Source organism: Talpa europaea (genome assembly GCF_964194135.1).
Source record: "Talpa europaea genome assembly, chromosome: 2".
Classification (NCBI taxonomy): Eukaryota; Metazoa; Chordata; class Mammalia; order Eulipotyphla; family Talpidae; genus Talpa; species Talpa europaea.
Window position 1 is genome coordinate 49116443 of NC_140068.1, and position 23946 is coordinate 49140388.

Sequence of the window (23946 nt, forward strand, 5' to 3'; positions counted from 1 at the left end):
GCTTGCTTCAACTTATTAGATTTAGGTCCTCCATACCTAAATCTATGTAGGTATTTTCTGTTACTTATTAAACAGTGTCAGCAAATTTGTAAGACAAATGCCAAACAGGTGTCATCTTCTACTGACAGATGAACAAATAAACTGTCTTGCAGAACCTGTGACTGAGCTGGCAGTGTATCACTCTGCTGGACTGAAAGCACAGGAAGGGTTGTAACCTTGAACTACTTTTAGTTTTTTAACCAGTGAAGGAGGAAGAGAAGCAAGAGAGGAACAAAGCAGTAAGACATCAATATAACTAGTGAATGCAACTAAAATCAGAGAAAGAAAAAAATGAATAAATTGCCACTTGGGACCCACATCAAAATGACATGGAAATTACCATACTAGAACTGAAAAGTAGGGTGAGCTTTTTTCTTTAGTATGTACTAGAAAAAAGATGTGATAGTTATTTAAAGTAGTTTTGCTAATAAAATGTCTAAATGTATATCATGTACATTATAGTGTTCATAGAAATTTGATGCTATAAAATACCCCTAAAATTGTGCTGAAAAAAATTTTCTTTGTTGATTCAGAAGACCCAGAAAGATCTTTTAGAGTCCTGAAGCTATCATTATAAACATCTGTCATCATTACATGATGGGTGTATTAAAGTACTAGAAACTCATTAATAAAGATCAAATAAAGCCCTGATATTTTGTTATTTGCAAACCAAAAGCAATGGTTCTTTCCTTTATTGGAGAAGGCAAAGTCACAGATAAGTACTATATCAATGTGTCGATAAAATAAAGCAAGTGAAATTAAGGCACCATTCCTGTATGTAACACTTTTTAGAAACTCATTAAACAGTCTTAACTTTGTGAAGTTGTTGGTTGCTATATTTGAGATTCTGGGAAGGTGTAGATGCCTGATGTATTCTTATATTGCACTCTAGAAGTTTAATTTTGAATTAATCAGCCCCATATGAATATCAAACTTAAGTGCTATACTTTATAACCTCTGAACACATACTTTGTTTTCCATGGTGTACAGCACCAAGGAATTGCAGACTAATTGGAGAACTGAGTTACTTTAACTTAGAGTACATGATAGCCTATTATTGAACAATTGAATATAGTTATAGGTGTAAATGTAGATAGAATATATATATAACATATAAAATATATATTATTTGATATAGTTCTATAAGATGTTATGGGGTTTGAATATGACTTTAGCCGTAAGAATGCATGTTTGCTTTCTCTTGATTCACACAGAGCAGATGGATGCTTGACTGCCTGCTAATCCACAGCTGGAATGGTTTCAGCAGTTTCCACGTTGCCGGGTTAGAGTGGCTTTTCTAGTGGACTGAGAGGGCAGCAAAAGAGGGATATCATTATTCATCAGTATCCCAGTGGGAGCGCTGCCAGCAGAGATTAATTTTTTCTGTTATGCTTGTAAAACAAGCTCAGGTGGAGTTTCTAATCCTCAGGGCACGGGTGGCAGATCAAGGAAGATGCTACAAAGCTAGTTAATTTTCTGATTCTGGGGGAAACAGAAGCTCTGTTAGATGTATAAATACATGATTGCAAATTTAAGTAGCTCAAATCCAAATGGGATCTTCCCAGACATCTGGTACTGAAAATCTCTATTTTTCTTTGTTGTCTTTAAATATAACTTCTTAAAAGTTCACCCTGGAGCTGAAATATTGATAAGCTAAATATGAGGAAGTCATCAGTTTTATGAGCTAATACAAAACATTTAATTTTTCAAACATGAACAAAAGCAAAAGCTTTATGCCTGAATAAACTCACAGTTAGAGGCTTAAAATACACATTAAAGTATATTACCAGAAATATATGACATTTACTATCTGATTGGCACAGTTGGAATTTTTTTAATGTATATCCTGTCTATTTTAATGGTTTAATTTTTTCCCCAATTTATGGTTTCCATGTGACACCTGTTTCCTCTGTGATCTATCAGCATGTTCATATTTTTTGAGCAATAATAGACTTAAACATAAATTAGATTGACTTTTTTTAACCTCTATAGCAGAATTTATGTATTTCCCAATAACTATTTTCTTCTTAAGATTGTTTGTCTTTAAAAGTTGTTTACTAGATTTATTGCAAACAAATTAGCTCCTTCTAGGCCCATGGAAACTTCTTTTGATTATTTTTAAAGATTTATTTATTTATGCATACAAGAGCTGGGGTATAGCCCAGAGATGCGGGGGGTGAGAGGATTCACCAAAGACAGAGTGGGGAACAGAACAGGCAGACTGACTGAAATACACTGCTGAGGGGAACAGCGGGCGAGGTAGGAAAGGTCTGCCTCGCCATGTGGTTTGCTCCCTGGCCGGCCAGGGATTGAACTCGTGCTGCAGAGGCTGAGGATTGCTTCATTGTGCGGTGCTTAACCCCTTGCACCACCAGGAGGCTCCCAGAATGTCACCTATTAATAGTACTTTTCTATTTAGATGCTTGCTTTCAGTTTTTGAAAATGATAGGAAGTTATTCAAAACCAAATTGGAAGACTAAGTTTGTTGATTAAGTCAGACATGTGTGATTTTTGGTTGTAGAATTAGATATGACTAGAAGATAATGTGTAGTTACTAAAGTCATTTTCATTGCAATGCCCATAGAGAAATGTCAGAACATTTCAAGTAAGAAAGCCCTACTGAAATAATTTTACAACCTCTCAAGTTGTTTGTTCTTAATAATATTGTGGGATGTATATTTAAAATCAGCCCCTCTCATGATTCTGCTCACATCTTACATAATGAAGTAAACCTTTCTTTTGATTAAATTTCTTGGGTTTCTTTGAACTATTCTTGATGATGAGTCTAAAATTTATTTTACCAAGATCATTTTGTAGTCTAAGAAAAGATATGAACTAAGGAGAAGAACTAAGAGAAGAGGCTCCTACAAAATGCAAGATTCATGAAGGTCAGGAAGGCTGTTGAATTATGAGGAAATAGTCAGAGGACAGATTATGGAATGAGAATAAGCAAGGCTCAGAGACATAAATGAAAAGAAAGATAGCGGATGTAAACCAACAGTGTCACTAATAATGTTAAATGTGAATGGATAAACCACTACAGTGAAAAGGCAGGACTGGGCCTCCCTGGTGGCGCAAGGGGTTAAGACGCAACTTATGAAGCTGTCCGCAGCCAGTGCAGCACAAGTTCGATCCCCAGCCAGGGAGACACCCACAAGGCACAGCAGACCTCTCCTGACTTGCCCGCTGCTCCCCCCAGCAGTGTATTTCAGTAGATATGCCTGTTCTGTTCCCTGCTCTGTCTCTGGTGAATCCTCTCACTACCCCCTGCACCTCTGGCCTGTATCCCAGTTCTTCTATGCATAAATAAATAAATTTTTAGGAGAAAAAAAAAAGAAAAGGCAGGGATTGTCAAACTGGAGAAATATAATAAAACACAACTACATAGAACCTACAGGAGATAATTCTTTACATTCAGAAATACAAATAAGTTAAAAGTAAAAGGATAGGAAAAGATATATCATGTAAACAGTAACCATAAAAGAGTTAAGTTATACTATAATAATGCCAGTGGTTATACTAATAATAGACCAAAAATAATTCAAAACAAAAAATAAACCAAATTACCCAAAAAGAGGACCATGCAAAGCCAACAAAAGGATGGAATATCTTTAAGTCATTCGCCTAACCACAAACATCTGCCTTCTGGCATCACACTGAAGGTCTAGGTGACCCACTCTACCCAAAGTGCTTTCCAGAAGCATAGTCTACTAATGACCCACACCCCTTGACATAGATCAAATAGTAATTATTCTGTGGGAAAAGGACTGACTGAAACAAGCATATGAAGACCAGAGTTTAAGCATCAAGATTGTAAATTAAGAATGGTGGAAAGAGAGAGTTTAAATAACAGACCTGGACCCTGAAAGTCCTATCTCCCTTTCACAAGATTTAGTCATGCTCATATGGAAGCAACCTCCGGCAGTTAATTGGTATTGCAGTGCTTCTGAGCTGTGACCTATAAAAGGAGGGGATTTAACAGTCATAACGGACATAAAGGGGAAAAAATCAGTAAAGGGGACTATTTTATAATAATAATATAATAAATTTTAAATAATAACAATAATAATAAAATAATTAATCAGGAAGTTATAGTAGTTACAAACTACTCACACCTAAATTCAAAGACCCAGATGCATGCAGCAAAAGTTAACAGAACTGAAGGGAGATATAAATATATCGAGGTAGGTAGATAGACACATTGATGATAGATTGGTAGATGGGCAGGTAGGTAGGTAGATAGATCAATCAGTTGATCAATAGATATGTCAATTTCAACAATAACAGTTGGAGACTTCAAAACAGAACTTTCAATAATGAATAGAACAATTAGAAAATTAACAAGATATAGATGATTTGAACAACACTATACCAACGAGATCTAACAGACGTGTAGAATAGTCCTCTCAATAGCAATACTATTCACATTCTTCTCTAGTGCATTTGAATGTTCTTCAGGATAGACCATTTACCATAGAAACAAGCTTCAGTCAATTGAAATCATAAACAATGTGGTCCAACCACTATGGAATGAAGTTATGAATCAATAACAGAAGGAAATTTGGGAACTTTACAAACATGTAGGAGTTTAATAACTTACTCCTAAATAACTAATGGATCAAGGAGGAAATCACAACAGAAATTACAAAGTAGTTAAAAAGATGAATATAAATGAAAACACATATAACTATTTATGGATGAGCTAAAACAGTTCTTAGAGAAAATTTATAGTTGTAAATACCTATATTTAGAAGGCAGTTCCAAATCAGTAACCTAGTCTTTTACCTTAAAAAGCAGGAAAAAGAAGAAAAAACAGAGGGAAGCATAAAATAAAGATTAGATTGAAATAAGTGACGTAGAGAATATAAAAACATTGGAGAAAGAGTGCAAAACCAAAAGTCAGTTCTTTGAAAAGATCAACAAAATTGACAATTTGGCTAAAGTGAGCAATAAAAATGGAACAGTCAAGTCACGAAGATCAGTAATGAAATAAAGGATACTAATAGTGATCTCACAGAAGTAAAAATAATTATGCGTATATTATAAGCTATATGCCAAAAAAAATACAATGTAATTGAAAAGGACCATTTCCCAAAAATACACAAACTGCCAAAATTGACTCAAAATAATCCAGGTAGACTGTAAAAAGCAAACAGATTGAGTTAGTACTTAGGCTTCCACTAATTAAAACCCAGGCTCAAATAGCTTTATTGGTGAATTCTATTAAACAATCTAAAAGTTAATGCCAATCCTATACAGATAAATTTCCTTTGAAAAAATCTACAACAAAGTACTAGCAAACCAAAACCTGTAGCAAAGTAGAAGGATTGGTTATGTGCTGTTACTGAATGTGAGATTGATTTAGCATCCAAAGGCAAAATTCACATATCAGTAGAACAAAGGAAAAGTTACATGATCATCGTAATAGATTTAAAAAACGAAGGGCAAAATCCAATACCCTTTCATGATAAAAACACTCAACAAAGTAAGAATAGATGGGACTTCCTCAACCTGACAAAGGGCATATGTGAAAATCCCACAGTTAACATCATACTAAATGATGAAAACCTGTTGGCTTTTCCCTAAGATCAGGAACAGTCAAGGAAGTCCATTCTCACTGCTTCTATTCAACATTGTGCTGGAGACACTAGGTAGGACAATTAGGGAAAAAAAAATAAAAAGAATCTGCATTGAAAAAGAAGAATTATCTCCATTTGCAGGGAACATGATCTTGTATGTAGGAAAGCCTCAGGAGTTCACCAGAATACTACTAGAGTTAACAAACAAGTTTAGCAAGGTTTCAGAATACAAGAGCAGTATATAAAAGAAATAGTGTGGTCTATACAATAATGTATAAACAATATGAAATGAAATTAAGAAACAATTCCATTTACAATAGCACCCAAAAGAATAAAATACTTATCAGTTTAACCAAGGAAGTAACAAAATTTGTACACTGAAAACTGTAAAACACTTTTAAAAGAAATTAATTTAAATGAATGAAAAGATATCCCCATAATCATGAATCAGAAGACATAAATTGTTGAAATGTCAATATTTCCTATATTCATCTACACATTCAACATAATCCCTATTAAATTCCTAGCTGATATTTTGGATGAAATTGATAGGCTGACACTATAATTCATATGAAAGAACAAGTGACCCAGAATAGCCAAAACAATCTTGAAAAAAAAGAACAGACTTCTTTATTCCAAACTTTACTGTAAACCTAGAGTAATCAAAACAGTGTAGTAGTGGCAAAAAAATTGATATATAGATCAATGAAATGGAATTAAGAGTCAAGGAGTAAATCCTATGGTTATGGTCAATTGATTTTAGACCAGGATGCCAAGATAACAAAGCGCAAATGAACAGTCGTGTGTGTGTGTGTGTGTGTGTGTGTGTGTGTGTGTGTGTGTGTGTGTGTGTACAACTTAACACCTTTCCTTAGGATTCCACTTGGACTATATCTAACATTCATCCACATTGGCTCAGCTCCCTCTTAAAATAGTCCCTAATTCTAATTTAGAGATCAATGCTTTTTCTAAAGTCATGACACTGTTGCTTGTTTCATTCATCAATCACTTCTGTGTTTATCTTGTGATAGTTTTTGACATTCAGCTTTTAGATTTATTTTAGTTTTTGTATATGTGTTTCTTAATTCCTAAAAGAAAAATATCCAGTAGAAGTGTTTTAATGTTTCCACTTTGGGTTTTATTTACTTTTGGTATAATCTCATAACCTATAGAAATGCAAATTATGAGAAAAGTCGCCCTAATATATGAAGTTGAAAGGCAGAAGCAAGGTAATAAAGAAAAGTTTGTATCATTTTTAAAGATAGATTGTCAAGTGTGACACAACCATACACAGTCATTACATATTACTGCTAATCTCAATTATTCCCTTTTAGAATTCAAGGCCGATAGCCTCAAGATTTTTATTTCTTAAAAGGAAAATATCTAAACATTGTTAAGCTACAAGGCATCTTTATTATATCCTTGAAAACTGAGGAATTTTTTTCAAGTTTCATCAAAGAGCAATTTTTTAAGGACTTAGCTATAAATCCTGGGAAATAGAAGTTTCTGATGGAATTCTTACCACTGAAATTATTTTAAGTATAACAGACCTGCTGGTTCCCACTATTATAAGATCCCTTAAAATCCAGCTTTCAACCAGGTGGTCCTTCTTACAATTGAAAGAATAAGGTATTATTTTTGTGTTTATATTTATTTTGGGCAGATGATTCTATGCTTGCCCTAATTTGAAGGCCAAAGATATGTCTATAAGTTTAAGGCACTGATACAAATCAGACACATACACTCATATAAACTCTGAAAGGAAACACATATTGATCTTGTTATTATTATGTTCATCAGTATTTACATTTTTTGCCATCTGCATGTAGTAAAAATTATTTTAATACTTTATTCCAGTGAAACAAATAGTATGCATCTTGGATAAAGTATTTTGTTATTGCTCAATGAGCTCTAGATCTGAATTTTATCATATTTCAATAAATGCTTTGTAGCCGAGGACTTTTTTTTTTAATTTAACTCATTCCCTATGATCTGGAATGTTATTTTCTAGCACACCTTAGACTGAATTTTGAGGTCCTTATAAATCCCATGTAAGTCTAGTTTAGAATAGTATTTTATTTTAGATATTTATTTTATTCAACATAGTAATTTATGATTTATTCAGTTTAATTTTAATAAAAGTACAAATCATAAGTATTTGACACAACACTAATTATACAGAGATATATATATATAAAAATTTAAGAAACAATTTCTGTTGCTTAGTTTTTTAGTAAATTAATGACTGAACAAAAGATAATCAGAAGAAATAAGTTAAAAATACATGGCATTTTTTTTTTACTCCTAGTATATTTGGAACTGACTTGTCAGATTATTTTTCAAATATTATAAGATACATTTTGTACAATTGACCTAATGCTTAAGAAAGGCACAGAAATTAAACAGAGTTCCTCTCAGGGAAATTTACTGAAATGTTTTTTCTACAGCTTCAGTAGCCAAAAGACAGCAGTGGAATGTGAGAAACTAATTTTGGTTTGTCTTAACGCCTCAGAATGTTACAAATTAATCAAGTGCACTTAAAGTCTAGTATTCATTAACTTTATAAGTTTTACTTTTCCCATGACAGAGATTAAGTTATAGCATAAAGCTTTTTTGGTCTCTCACATTGATCAGACTGTCATCCCACTGTACAAGTGCCCTCTTATCTACTTTTTAGTGAGACCAGTAGGCAGTGATGTGTGCAGACATTAAAGTACTAGTTTACTGTTACATAGTGCTCACACCACACCAAGCACCAATACGTTGTAGCTGTTTCAACCTTGGTAATTTACTTAGATAAGCCATACTTTTACAGTTACTGCACCTGAAAGGAAAAAAATAATTTATGCATAAACACATACATTCAAACAGCATTCCCCTTGTTCATATATTTCCATTAAAGAAAAAGCCAATGTATATTTTAAGTATTTAACAAACTTTTTATTTTAACAAATCTAAAAGTAAACTGTATAGTCAACATATATAATAGCCACAGGGACATGTAAGGCTTACATTTTGAATAAAGCTACTAGAGTCATAACTGAGCCCAAATGCCAGCTAATCTCTGGGAGACATATCTCAGCAATATAGATTTGCCAGATTGTTCTTAGAAAAACAAACCAGTAAGTTATTGATGAAATGGTGTGAATAAATCGTGTGTGTACATATATTCCAAATAAATTAAAATCAGTGTAAATATCCACACAAAATATAGTAGCATCCATACTTTTTTTTTTTTTAATGTGGAGTAGAGGAGTTTATGGCATTTGTAGAATAGATTGAGGTTTGTAATGAAAAGGGAAACAAAATGAAAACTAGTGAGTGAACAGCAGTGCCCATTTGATGTGATTATGAAAGATGTTTCTTTATTCTGTTTTTTCTTTTGCAATCTAAAAACAGTAGCAGGGGGTTGCAAGCAGAGTTCATCATAGGTTGTCAATCACTGTCATTTAACATTTGCAGGGGAAGATGTCTTTATTCAAGGACAGCTGGGCAAATCAGAGACATAGATTTGCAGTTAGTAGCCTGTCCAGCCTACACTAAATAAACAAGGACAGGGCAGACAAACCAGCCTCTCACATAAAAATATAATGGACTCTACTGACCTCACTGCCCTCCATTCAGCTTCAATCCCAGTTGCATAAAAGCTTCACTGCCCACTTTCAATTTCCTTTAATTACTTACATGATGTAGATAAGAAAATGAACCTCACTTATAGTCAGTGATCACACACAGGAAATTAACTAGACAAGTTGTTTAAAATTAGAAGAGTAATTTGGAGGTAGAGTGTCCTACTGAAGAAGAAGTACTAGAAAGGATTTTTGTTTGCTTGTTTGTTTTTGAACAGGGATTTTGATTATTTTACTAGCTTTCTCTGCTAATCCTGGGATGGCTATTTCTAATCGATCTGAGTAAAAATATCTCCTTTGTAAGTATTCTGAAACACCCTGAATAAAATACTTGAAGGAAGCAAGAGCTAATAAAGTAGTGAAGCAGACATGTCACATTCTAAAGAATTGAGAAAAATTGTGAACTGGAATTCTAGGAGTAAGTGATCATGGTTTTCACAGGAGGGTCTGGCAGAGCAATTGAGGATTAAATAGCAGTTGTCTTCTGTCAGTCTTCATTTTAAATCTGCTTCTCAAATCTATAATCAAACAAACAAAAAAATGAACTAAAAATGATAATATTTTTAATTTAGTCTAAATGATTTAAAATCAGTATTTTCTTATTGTGGTTTTATCACTGGATTTTAATTAAAAAATATGTAGAGTTTCAGAGTAATATAACTGTCTACAATACTTTTTCTTCTAAAAAGTCACACCAGCCATCTAATATAAATGATTCATCTTTTCCCTCTATATTTCCACAGTATTTTGAGTTAGTTCACTAATGTACACTAAAAAGAGTACATTTCTTTATCACACACTGATATGCTTTTGTGAGCATTTAATTAATATGGATTTAAAAGAAACCTTAATTGGAGATTGAAGACTAAAGCCCATAGTATCAAATCTGTAGTTCAAGAAGATACAATTCCTGAATATTTTATCTGTAAATTGACTGTCTCTTGTATTGGGAGAACATTGTCTTTCAAAGAACCATTATTTTCTGTAACATGATTACATAAAATTTGTGTGATTATGTGGATATAATGAATGCCCAACTACTAAAACAACAATAATCTTGTTTTTTGAATATTTAAGAATCATGATATTTTTCCAAGTGAGTTAATTAAATGTCATTTTAGATACTCAGTATATTTACATAATTGTAAACAAAGATTTACAACAGAAAACTTGGAGCAAAATTGAAATAACTGAATTTTAAACCTCTTACCATCCTGTATAGTATCAGAAGCAGGGATTATTATAATAATGATGCCTAACGTTTATACCAGGTCTTACTTACATTTTTTAAGTGTTTCGTAAACACTGTCACGTTGAATTTTCATACCAAATCCCAAACTAAGATAAGGAATTTGGGAATTAGGGAGAGTTCAGTAACTCGCAGAAGGTCACATACCTTGTAAATGGCAGAGATGAAAATCCACCTGTTGCCTCAGTTCACAGATCCACTGTTCAGACTACCACCTCACACCATATCGTACCCCTCGGATCTCTGTAACACTAAGGGGGTAAATTACTTACCACATTCTTTGGATTCCCCTTTAACTCAAACACTAGAAGCAGAAAAGAAGGTATCCTCAAAGGAACTAATAGCTTTATTAAGATTTCAGTTAATTATGGATAATTTTAACTATAGAAACTATTATTGATTTGATAGTTTATATACATTTACAAATCAATTATCCACACCTTTGAAGATCTCAAAAACATTGCCAGTGTCAAATTTAATTGTGAAAGAGACTTATTAATATAAGTAAATGTTTTCCTATAGTAAGAGTCAGTGTCCTTTTTCAAATCAAGTTTGAGATTTAACCTATCAGTCTTCCCTTTTTTATCTACAAAAAAAATTATTTTTGTCTCTGTTATGTTAACGTAGTCATACTGTCCTCAAAGATACCATCCCTCATTCACTGTTACTATTTGTACTTCCCGCTCATAATACTTATCCAGTTGTCATTTTACATTTATTTGTGGTCAGTTTTGATTCAGGCCTGCCCTTCCCCAGTTGATAATAAAGCTTTGTAGGAGTAGGTTATGTCTCTTGTTTTGCTTATCCATTGTATACCTAATATTATATTTTATAAATATTTGGCAAACACATGGCTCAGTACTCTTAAGACCTTTCCCATTGTGGTTTTTAAAGTGTGTAGTATTCTACAAAGAAATAAGGAACCATTAGTTTAGGAAGTTTGCTTCATGCAATAAGAAGAGACATCAGTGAGATTACATTTTTTAGTAAGGTTACTCTCTTTAGATAATATACATTAAAGATCTGAGGGCCCCTTATTGGACTTAGAAAGAACTCTCTACTGCAGAACATTTTTTCCAACTTAAAATGTACTCAGCTGTTAGCAGACTCATCTGATACTGATACTGCTGGCATTGAGCAATTCACAATCCTAGCAAAGCAGAGGATTAAAGCAATAAGTCGGGTAATTCAAGCAGGATTGGCATGGTAAGAAGAACAGTGGAATCATCTCTTACATGGAGTTTAGATTCTAACATAAGCAAATACAAGAAGAAGCACTAATGATCAAATTTACCTGAAAATAACCCCCAAAAGTACACTAAGCATGTGAGTAGCCAGCTCTGTTCAGATAATGCACCTTCTCACCAAGTTCAGTACCACTAGTTTTTCCTCCAGCATTGAAACAAATCTTTGTTTCTTTAGTTTAAAACAAAATGAAATAGTTTGCTAGCACTTACAAGCCTTGCTTGATTTTAAAATAAAATGTACATCTTTAGATACTATAATCACATATCACAGGAAAATGTTCACACTTTCAGAGACATGTGGGAACCAAGTCCTGGGAAGTGCCTAGTTTACATTGTTAGCTTGTGCCCTCATGTACTCTGTCTCCCTTAGCGTCTATCTCTGGAGGAGGACATAATGTATATAATCAAATTTGAACAAGATTATATTTAGAAAAGTGGATCACTTAGATCATAATGGTAATTAATGTTTCTAGCCAAATTCTTACTTTCCATATAGTAATATTTTTGTTTTAGTTAAGCTTTTCATACAATCTGTAAATCTAATCCCATTTCCAGTATATCCAAAACCTGCAGAGCCAATTCAGTTTGCAGTATTAAAAAAAAGATTCAATTTTATTCTGGTAAGCAATCAGAAGGAGTTGCATTTTGTGAATAGTAGAAAGAACTCTAAATATGATTAAATTTATTAGTCTGTGCAAGGGATTTAAAGCAAATTTTTCCTTTCTTCACTTCCACCCAACTATCTGGATTGTTGCCCCCTCTTTAGTGTATTCTGCATACTGAACAGAAGACCCCTCATCGAGTGTTCCTGACTTCTCTATTAATACCATCCTTATTCTCCTCCATTATTCCCGAGGCATAAACCTGACGCCCCCCGCTTATCTGTTTTTATGGATCTGTTCACACTATTTTCTCTGCCTGAAATTCAGGGAATCTCTCTTCTTCTCTACTCTTCTACAAATTATTCTAAGCCTAGAACAAACGCTACCTCTTCTGGGAAACTTTCCAGCAAATCCAATTCACTTTAGTGCTCTTCTCTGAATAATGGTGTCTTATTCTACACTTAAAGCAATTATTTGTTTTTCTAAGTTGTTTCCCTTGATATGATTTTAATTTCCTTGAAGGAAAGGGCTGTGTTTTAGATTTCTGAACCATCATCTTCCTTGTCTGCTCTTTATTATTCTCAAGCCATTGTCAAGGCTGGAATAGGTGAACAGTTGTTGCTGGGGATTTGGATGGAGTCCAGACATAAGGTTAAGATGGGAGGGTCATCAGGTGACAATACCTCAGTCCTGAAATTTACCTGAAATCCACAAGTAACAGCACTGTCATATATTACTGGTCCTTTTTTGACTAATGACTTCAGAGACAACAAGAAAAAGCTGCAAGGACATACAAATAAGAAAACCTAGTGAAACATATGGGCAAAACATTAACTTGCCAATGCGTTAGCAAAAGTCCAAGTGGGTGAAGACAGTATTCAAAATAGTGTAGGGTAGTTACCATATTTTTGACTATTACATAACAAAATAAGGCAAGCGACATAGTCTTGTAATATTTATAAAGTTCAGTTAAATAGTGTTATACAAATATTCACTTAAAATACTTTTTGGTATACTATATTAATTGAAATTATTTTTAAACAGCTTTCAGTCTCTTGGTCCTACCATTTTCCCTCCCACTATACGACATTTGCATACTATTCCTCCAATACTTTCCTCTCTCCATCTAGGCAATATCTACTCTTCCCCTGTGTCTTAGCTTAGTTGCCTTTTCTTGTAGGAGAACTTCATGGCCTTCCTAACTTAGTCAAATTCCCTTGTTAAATATTTTCATGCTCCATGTATCTCCTTTAGATAGCATATGTCACTGTATCAAATTTGCCTTATTAGATTGGTTGGCTATAGGTCTGTCTTCATATGATAGATGGATGCTCAACAAATATTTATTTATTTATTTATTTGTTTGTTTGTTTATTTATTTATTTATTTAAATAAAACAGGACCATATTTGAATACACTGATAGGGACCTTTTTTATCTTAAATTTACTGACATGGGGTCTTTGTTGTCATATAAATTCCATTAATTATATGTTATCAACTGAGAAGATGGGAACTAAAATTGTGAGTTTAAAAAAAAATTAACTCTTTCCCCATCCATTACCTGAAGCAAGGTGTTTTCTGTAAACTCTTTTTATTTTTTTATTTTTTAATTAATTTATTTATTTATTTGTATTTTTTTATTTTTTTATAATAAATTTTATTTTTATATTCCCCATACAATTTCAAACCCCCATTTTGACCCCAATCCCTCCCCTCCCTCCACCCACCCCCCCAAAAGTGTCTCTGGTTCATAGATTTTTGTTGATTTTGATTTTCACTTTCTTATAGTTATTCATTTTCCTGGTCCCTTATTTAAGTTTTCTAGATTCCTGCTATGAGTGAGACCATCCAGTATTTTTCTTTTTCTTTCTGGCTTTTTTCGCTGAGCATGATCCCTTCCAGCGCCATCCATGTTGCTGCAAATTGCATGTGTTTATCTTTTTTGAATGCTGAGTAATATTCCATGGTATATATGTACCACATCTTCTTGATCCAGTCATCTATTTTTGGGCATTTGGGCTGTTTCCAAAGCTTAACGATTGTAAATAGTGCTGCTATAAACATAGGGGTGCAGGTGTTCTTTGGAATTGATGTTTCTGTGTCCTTTGGGTAAATACCTAGGAGTGGAATTGCTGGATCATATGGAAGCTCTATGTTTAGTAGGTCCAGAAATCTCCACACAGCTCTCCATAGTGGTTGGACCAGTTTGCACTCCCACCAACAGTGCAGAAGAGTTCCTTTTTCTCCACACCCTCGCCAGCATTTGTTGTTGCTAGTTTTTTTAATATGTGCCATTCTCACTGGTGTAAGATGGTATCTCATGGTAGTTTTGATTTGCATTTCCCTGATGACAAGTGATGTTGAACATTTTTTCATATGTCTGTTGGCCATTTGCATTTCCTCTTCAGAGAAGTTTCTTTTTAGCTCTTCTGCCCATTTTTGGACTGGATTATTTTCTTTGTTGTTGTTGAGTCTCATCAGCTCTTTGCAGATTTTTGTGATCAATCCTTTATCATTAGTGTTGTGCGCAAAAATGTTCTCCCAGTCGGTGGGGATTCTCTTTGTTTTTGTTATTGTCTCTTTTGCTGTGCAGAAGCTCTTTAATTTGATGTAGTCCCAGCTGTTTATCTTTGCCTTCGCTATCACTGCTTTGGGTGATGTGTCTGTAAAGATGTCTTTGATGTGCAAATCACGTAGTGTTTCGCCTATATTTCCTTCTATGTATTTTATGGTTTCAGGTTTTATGTCTAGTTCTTTAATCCATTTTGAGTTGGTTTTGTGTATGGTGTAAGGTAGTAGTCAAGCTTCATTCTTTTGCATGTAGCGGCCCAGTTTTCCCAGCACCATTTATTGAACAGACTTTCTTTGCTCCAATGCATATTCTTTGCTCCTTTGTCAAATATTAGTTGACCATAAATCTGTGGGTTTATTTCTGGATTTTCTATTCCATTCCATTGGTCTGTGTGTCTGTTCTTGTTCCAATACCATGCAGTTTTGATGATTATGGCTTTGTAGTATAGCCTGAAATCTGGGAGTGTGATGCCTCCATTCCCTTCTTTTTTTTTCAGGAGAGCTTTGGCTATTTGGGATTTTTGGTGATTCCATATGAATTTCATCAATAATTGTTCTATTTCTTTGAAGAATAACATTGAAATTTTTATTGGAATAGCATTGAATCGGTATATTGCTTTTGGTAGGATGGCCATTTTAATAATGTTTATTCTTCCAATCCATGAGCAGGGGATGTCTTTCCATTTCTTTGTATCTTCTTCTATTTCTTTTAACAGTGTTTTATAGTTTTCTTTGTAAAGGTCCTTTACCTCTTTTGTTAGATTTATTCCCAAGTATTTGATTTTTTTTTGTTTCGATAATAAAGGGGATGGTTTTTTTCATTTCTTCTTCTTCAGATTTATTGTTTGTGTATAGGAAGGCTTCTGACTTTTGCATGTTGATTTTGTATCCTGCCACTTTGCTGAACTGATTGATGAGTTCAGTTAGTTTTTCTATGGAGTTTTTGGGGTTCTCTATGTATATTATCATATCATCTGCAAATAATGATAGTTTGACTTCTTCTTTTCCTATTTGGATTCCTTGGATGTCTTTCTCTTGTCTTATTGCTCTGGCTAGGACTTCCAGTATTATATTGAAAAGCAGTGGTGAGAGTGGACATCCTTGTCTTGTTCCAGATCTTAATGGAAATGCTTTCAGCTTTTCACCATTGAGAATGATACTGGCTGTTGGCTTGTCGTATATGGCTTTTATGATGTTGAGGTATGTTCTTTGTATCCCAAGAATTTCAAGGGCTTTTATCATGAATGGGTGTTGCACTTTGTCGAAAGCTTTCTCGGCATCTAATGATATTATCATATGGTTTTTATATTTCTTTTTGTTGATGTGTTGGATAACGTTGATTGATTTTCAGATGTTGAACCATCCTTGTGTCCCTGGAATGAATCCTACTTGGTCGTGGTGAATTACCTTATGGATACACTGTTGGATTCTGATAGCTAAAATTTTATTGAGGATTTTTGCATCAGTGTTCATTAGGGAGATTGGCCTATAGTTTTCTTTTTTTGTGTTGTCCTTGTTCGGTTTTGGTATTAGTGTAATGTTGGCTTCATAGAACGTGTTAGGTATTATACCTTCCTTCTCAATTTTTTGGAAGAGTTTGTGAAGGATAGGCACCAATTCGTCTCTGAATGTTTGGTAGAATTCATTTGTAAATCCATCAGGTCATGGGCTTTTGTTTTGGGGGAGGTTTTTGATTACCATTTCAATTTCGCTAATTGTAATTGGTCTGTTTAGGTGTTCTATTTCTTCTTTATCTAGCTTTGGGTGATTGTAGAGTTGTAGGAATTTGTCCATCTCCTCTAGATTGTTGAACTTGTTTCCATATAACTGTTCATAGTAGTTATTAATTATTCTTTTGATTTCTGCTGTGTCCGTTGTGATTTCTCCTCTTTCATTTATTATCCTATTTATTTGTGCTTTCTCCCTTTTTGCCCTTGTGAGCCTGGCTAGGGGTTTATCTATTTTATTTATTTTTTCAAAGAACCAGCTCTTGGTTTCACTGATCTTTTGGATTGTTATTTTAGTTTCGATTTCATTTATTTCTGCTTTGGTTTTTATTATTTCTTTTCTTCTACTGGTTTTGGGGTTTTTTTTGTTGTCCTTTTTCTAGATCTTTGAGCTTCGAGATTAGGTTGTTTCTTTGAGTTCTTTCTTGTTTCTTGATGTGAGCATCTATTGCTATATATTTTCCTCTTACTGCTTTTGCTGCATCCCATGCATTTAGGAAATTGGTGTCCTCCTTGTCATTCAATTCAAAGAATTTTTTAATTTCTTCTTTTATCTCCTCGTTAGTCCAGTGGACTTCCAGTAGTGTGGGTTTCAATCTCCACGAGGTAGGAGAGTACCTTGCCTTCTTTTTATGGTTTATTTCTAGTTTGATGCCTTCATGGTCAGAAAAGATGGTTGGTATGATTTCAATCTTGGTGTATCTGTTGATGTTTGTCTTGTGCCCCAGTATATGATCAATCCTAGAGAATGATCCGTGTGCGCTTGAGAAAAATGTATACTCAGATTTTTTTGGGTTTAGTGTTCTATATATGTCTGTTAAGCCCAAGCACTCTAGATCCTTATTTAGAGCTTTAGTGTCTTTACTTATTTTTTGTCTTGTTGATCTATCCATTGTTGATAGTGGTGTGTTGAAGTCTCCCACTACATATGTGTTTTCTCTGATGTCTGTTTTCAGAGATGCCAGTAGTTGTCTGATATATTTTGGTGCTCCTTCGTTTGGTGAATATATGTTAATGAGTGTTATTTCTTCTTGAAGTATTGTCCCCTTGATCATAATGTAATGACCACTGGGGTCTCTTTTTATCTTTTTAAGTTTGAAATCTGTTTTATCTGATATGAGTATAGCTGTTCCTGCCTTCTTTTTTGGTCTATTTGCTTGTAGAATTGTTTTCCATCCTTTAACTTTGAGTCTATTTTTATCTTTTGCAGCTAAATGTGTTTCCTGGAGACAGCAAAAGGTTGGGTTTTGTTTCTTAATCCAGCCTGCAACTCTGTGTCTTTTTATTGAAGAGTTTAGTCCATTTACATTTAGAGTTAGTTTTGATATGTTAGCATCTGTATTTGCCATTGTGTTTGTCTTTCCTTTGATTTTATTTATTTATTGTTTTAATAACTTTCTTTGGCCTTCTTTTGTTGTTATTCGTCCCTCTGAGGTTCTGGCTTTAGGACTCCTTGTAGTATTTTTTGGAGTGGGGGTTTAGTCGTAATAAAATTCCAGAGTTTCTGTTTGTCTGGGAAGTTCCTTATTCTTTCTTCAAAGAGGAAGGAGAGCTTTGCGGGATAGAGTATTCTTGGTTGGCATCTGTTTTCTTGGAGTCTGTTGACTATGTCCCTCCACTCTCTCCTTGCCCGTAGTGTTTCTTCAGAGAAGTCTGATGTCAGTCTGATTGGTTTCCCTTTGAATGTTATCTGTTTCTTCCCTCTTGTTAGTTTCATTATTTTTTCCTTGTCTTGGATTCTTGGGAGCTTTACTATTATGTGTCTTGCTGTATTTTTCCTTTCGTCATGGAAGTTTGGTGTTCTTCTTGCTTCTTGTATATCAATTTTCAGCTCCTTCTTCGCGTTTGGGAAGTTCTCTTCAATTATATCCATGAATATTTTCTCTGTTCCTACATCTCTCTCCTCTCCTTCTGGGATTCCTATAACTCTTATATTTCCTTTCCTCATGGAGTCAGATAGTTCCCGAAGTCTTTCTTTGGTCTTTTTCCTTCGTACTTCTCCTTCCTTTTCTGTTTTAGTTCTTTTTATTTCTGTGTCTTCAAGAGTACTTATTCGTTCTTCCATTTCATCTATTCTGCTTTCATTGCTTTTCCCAGAGTTCTTTAGCATCTCCATTAATTCTTTGATCTCCTGCATTTCTTTTACTTCCCTCTTTAGGGACTCAATTTCATTCTTCTGGTCATTAATTATTTTCCCCTTATCATTGTTTTCCTTCATGACTTCTGTCAGTTTTTTAATCACAGAAATTTTTAATTCTCTATCTGGAAGGCTCAGAATTTCTTCCAAGTTACTGTTGTTGCTATCTGGTAGATGGTTTTCTTTTTGCGGTGTGCTTTTTTGCTGAGGAGTTGCTGGGTTGCATGTGGTTTTTCTACTCCCTACTGCCTGTTTCCTAATTTGCCGTATTCCTTGTGACACTGTGTTGCTGGTGCTGGCCGGCATCTTGGGCGACCTTCCCAGCTCACCACTGGCTCCTCTGGGGAACTTCTGCTGGGTTCACAAGTCTCCAGCAAAGAAAGGTCCCTGCTGCAAAATGGCGATGCAGGAACGTGCTCCCCTGCACGCCCAGTCTGCCCCAGTGGTGGGTGCTGCTCCCCTCTGGGCTGGAACTGCAGGCTAGAAGGTGCCCGGTATGGGCAAGCCTCCCAGCTTACCTCTGACTCCTCGGTGAGCCTTCTGCTAGGTTTACACAGTCTCCAGCAAAGAAAGGTCCCTGCTGCAAAATGGCAGTGCGGGAACGCGCTCCCCTGCATGCCCGGTCTCAACAAATATTTATTTAAATGAATGTATGCCATTCAAAGTTTTAATATAGGAATTTGCCTATTAATGTAGTTTGAATTTTTTATATAATGACACAACCCTACATCATTGCTTTTTTTTAGTACTCTTATAGTATATGCTTACCATACAGTAAAGACAGATTTCTGAAATTTTAAATCAGGCAAGAAAAGATAGTCATATTATATATATTTTTCATATTACTGAATTTTAAATAATAAAATCTTAAGGGTTTCCATCATACAGTCTTATTTCACAGGCAAGAATCCATGAGTTCAAATCAAAAGTTATCTTGGACTTTATATCTTGAACCTGGCTTTAATACCACCCCACCCACGCTAACCTCTCTCTTAGGCAGTGAATAGTCTGCTTTCTGTCACTGTAGTTCGCATTTTCCAGTATTCTATATAAATGAAATCCTTTTGGTATGACTTCTTAAACCCATTATATTTATTTTTAGATTCACCCATGTTTTATTATCAGCAGTTCCTTATTTTCCTTGATGAGTTAAAGTTCATTGTATAGACTTACCTTTTGATATGTTTAGATTTTTTCTAATTTTTCACCTATAAAGGAGCTAACAAATGCTGTGCACAATTCTTTGTGTGAACATCTACTTTCTTGTCTCATGGATAAATTCCTAAGACTGGAATGGTTTAATCACATGGTAGTCGAATGTGTAATTTTTAAGAAAATGTGAAACTTTTCAAAAATGATTGTAACATTTTACTCTCCCACATGGGGTTAAGAATCCCCAGTTTTTCCAAATGTTTGCCAATTTTGACATGTCTGCCATTAAGTTCTGAGTTGTTTTTTGTTATTTTGTTGGAGGTTTTTTTTTTTTTTTTGATGTTTGTTCTCTCTACTTTTCTTTTTTTTTAAAGCTTTATTTATTTATGCATACAAGAGCTGGGGTACAGGCCAGAGATGTAGGGGGTGAGAGGATTCACCAGAGAACGAGTGGGGCACAGAACAGGCAGACTATCTGAAATACTGTGCTGAGGGGAGCAATGGGCGAGACAGGAGAGGTATGCTGTGCCATGTGGGTTGCTCCCTGGCCGCCAGGATCAAATTCATGCTTCAGTGGCTGCCAATTGCTTCATAGTGCGGTGCTTAATCCCTTGCACCACCAGGGAGGCCCCTGTTCTCTCTGCTTTTCAATTTTGAAGATTCTGTTGCTGTATCTTCTAGCTCAGAAATTCCTTCTTCAACCATGTCCAGTCTAATAAGCTGACTGGAGGCATTCTTCATTTGTTAGTCTTTAGCATTTTTTCATTTTTATTTTTCATTGGGATTTTCATTTCTCTATTTTGTCCATCTGTTCTTACATCCTGCCTATTTTATCTGTTAGAGAAGCACATTAATCATAGTTGTTTTAAAATCCCAGTCTGATGATCCCAATACCCCTACCATGTCCTATTCAAATGCTTGTTCTGTATCTTTTGCCTTTTGATTTACTTGTAGTTTTTTTCTTGATATCTGGACATAATGTAATGGGTAAAAAAAAAAAGATCTGCTATTAGTAGGCCTTTAATAATGTAGCAGTGAGGTGAGTGTTCTATAGTTCTATGACTAGGTTTCAGTTCTTTAATGATCCTTTCCCTCTGGATTAAGAACTTCACAGTAGTTTCTCAGTTTTTTTCTCTCCTGATGAGATGAGACAGGATGACAAGAGTAGACTGAAGTTGTTTCCCTTCTCCCATGCACAAAGATAGAGTTGTGTAAGTTGTATATTTCCCTTCCCCAAGTCACTTAGGCTCTGGCAGTACCCCGGCAGGTTAGTCTTTGGTTGACTGGTTACTCCTGAGGACAGGCCTAGATTCGAACAAAGTGCTCTGGCATCTCCCTTTCCTCTCTCTCCCTCTGTTGGAAATCCAAGGGAGAAGTTTTCTTAGATTTACTGTGGAATTCTGGTTAAGCTCCTGGAGGTAAATCTCACAATATGGTGCTCCCCACCCTCCATGAATATGTCCTCCTGGAGTGTGAGTTGCACATGCTGAGCCTCCAACAAATCACCAGTTAACAGTTCAGGATTTCTTTCCCCAGCATTGGTTCCTGTAGCAGTTTCCATACACAAGTCTCTGGTCCTCTTGGCCTTGACTCCCTGCATGTGTCTCTGTCTCCAAATTTGGGAACAGTAGTTTGGAGCTGCTTGTACCTCTAATGGACCTAAAAGAGTTCTTCATTTTTCAATCCATTTAGCTTTTTACCCATGAAGAATGCTGTGGTGTCTCTGTCTTCTTACATGTGGAACCAGAAACCCTCAATTTCAAGCAATTTGATTTTAATCTAATTTATTATAATAAATTTTAAGTTAATGATCTTGCTCTTCACCCTTTTCTTCACCAATTCTGTCCTCATCCCTCTTTCCCCTAACCTTATCTTTTTCTTCTATTCATCCTATAGATCTTAACTTAAATAGGTAACTTTTGCAAGAAACTTTCCTTTACCCTCTAAAATAACTGGATCACCAACTTGAATGACTTATCACACTCTTTACTGACTACATAACACTCATTAAACTTTGTGAACTTGCTTATGAGGAACTTTTGGTTTCTGGTTCAGTGTTGTGGCCCCAGTGTCAACGTGTGAAGCCTAGTAGAACTATACTATTTTTATTAACTATATCGATAAGAAGAACATTTGTGAATACCTGAATTTCAAATACATTGTACATTACTTGCTTTTGCTTACACAATAATATTGAACAAAGCAGAATTCTAAGTGACATGATTATCTTATGGCTTTTCTAAACCATGTTTTAAATGTCAGAAGCTAGAATTAGGAAATAATTATTATATGTTTGATCCATTACATTAATATATGCATCTATGTGGGCTTTTTTTTTTTAAGGATGCAGAAGAATATACAGATTTGCCAGTTAGACACAATGAAGATCATATGAACAGTGAGCTGGCAAAATGTCTTCCCTTGGAGTCCAATCCTCATTCATATGACAGCCCTCACACCAAAGCGCATCTCCTCCTGCAGGCGCATCTCAGCCGTACCATGCTGCCCTGCCCGGATTATGACACTGATACCAAAACAGTTTTGGACCAAGCTCTCAGAGTATGTCAGGTATGAAAGTCATTTCTAATATCTACATTTTCTCCCATTATGTGTGCCTTTTTTCCTATATTAGTATTAGGATAAAATATCCTAAATATTTAAAGGATAAAATATCCTGAAATTAAGAATTTTCAAAGGAAAAACAAGTAGCAATGCAGTAAGATCACAATTTCAGTCATTCACTGATTCAGAATTTATTGAAGGTAAACTAAGTGTCAGGAACTTTTCTGGGCACTAAGCATATAGTCATGAACTACTCAGCAGGCCTGACATTACAGGTTTTCACTAACAATGAAGAGACAAAAATGTAAGTCAAGAGGTGGTAACTGCTGTTTTAAAAAATAAGTATTTTGTGGAAAGCATACTAAAATCTGGTAAGTGTTGTTTTGCAGTTTGTTTTTTTACTTTTTCTAATTTTCTTTTTTGTTTCAAGAAAAGATTTTTTTTATTTTAATATATTTTTACATCATTTTTCATTTTTGCACAATGTATACATTTTCATTTTGGTTATAAACCCCATAAAATTCCTACCACCCTTGTTTTGATCCAACTCCCTTCTCCCCCACTGTAGTATGTCTCTGGATTATAGCTGCCTGATGATTTTGATTTTTACTTTATTATAATTTTTTTTCCTGATCCCTTTTTTGGGTCTTCTACATTCCGTTTTGCAGTATTTTTTAATGTGGTATTCAGGAACTGCCTTGCATAGAAAAGGGGAAAGGAGTGAGCCACAGGGCTATCTAAGAATGTATTCCAAACACTAAAAAAAGCTATGGATTCGTACTTGGTTTATATAAGGAAAATGAAGGAGGTCATTGTAAAAAATGGAAAAGGATAGTTTAAAAGGAAAGAGGGTGAAGATTATAGAAAAAATGTGGTCAGGTGATGAGATTGTAAGCCATGGTAATGATTTAGATTTTACTCTGAGTGCGAGGGAAGCTACTAGAGCACTAATGTTTATGTTGGTTTTATCTATGAATATTCACCATATTAATTAAAACAGAAATTATCAAATATTTATTTCTTTATTTAAGAATAACAATATTAAACCCATTATTTCATATATATAATATATTTAATTTCTTTGCTTATCTAAAATATTTGAATGTTTTAAAATAAGCTTCTAACATTTTTATTATAAGAAAAAGCTAATTTTATTATTCCAAAGAATAGGAATATTTTATAAAATAAGGACAGCACTAACTATTGAGGAAGCAAAAGGGAAGCAAGGCTATAATAAACACATAAATTTTGTTGACATTCTTTTGTAACTAGCACATGGTTTACCTCTCTAGAAGATTATTTGCCACTCTTTATTAGTCACACTTTATAAACAAAGGTTAAAGTTCCTAAAGTTTTAGCTATGACCCGGGATACTCATTTGTGTTTCCTACAACTCTTTTTTTTTTTTTTTTTCTCAAACACTGATCTGTTAATGAATCCAAGGCTCAGAA

At 34.5% G+C, this 23946-nt stretch overlaps 1 protein-coding gene across 1 annotated transcript in view; it reads left to right on the forward strand.

Moving 5' to 3' along the window:
- The window catches only part of ASCC3 (activating signal cointegrator 1 complex subunit 3), a gene marked incomplete at its 5' end in the record, with an annotated part of 257934 nt that overhangs the window by 208926 nt on the left and 25062 nt on the right, over window positions 1–23946 (forward strand). Inside the window, one exon of the mRNA XM_084227788.1 lies at window positions 22277–22501. Coding sequence (XP_084083914.1) covers window positions 22277–22501 — 225 coding nt within the window. The remainder of the gene's footprint in view (window positions 1–22276; window positions 22502–23946) is intronic.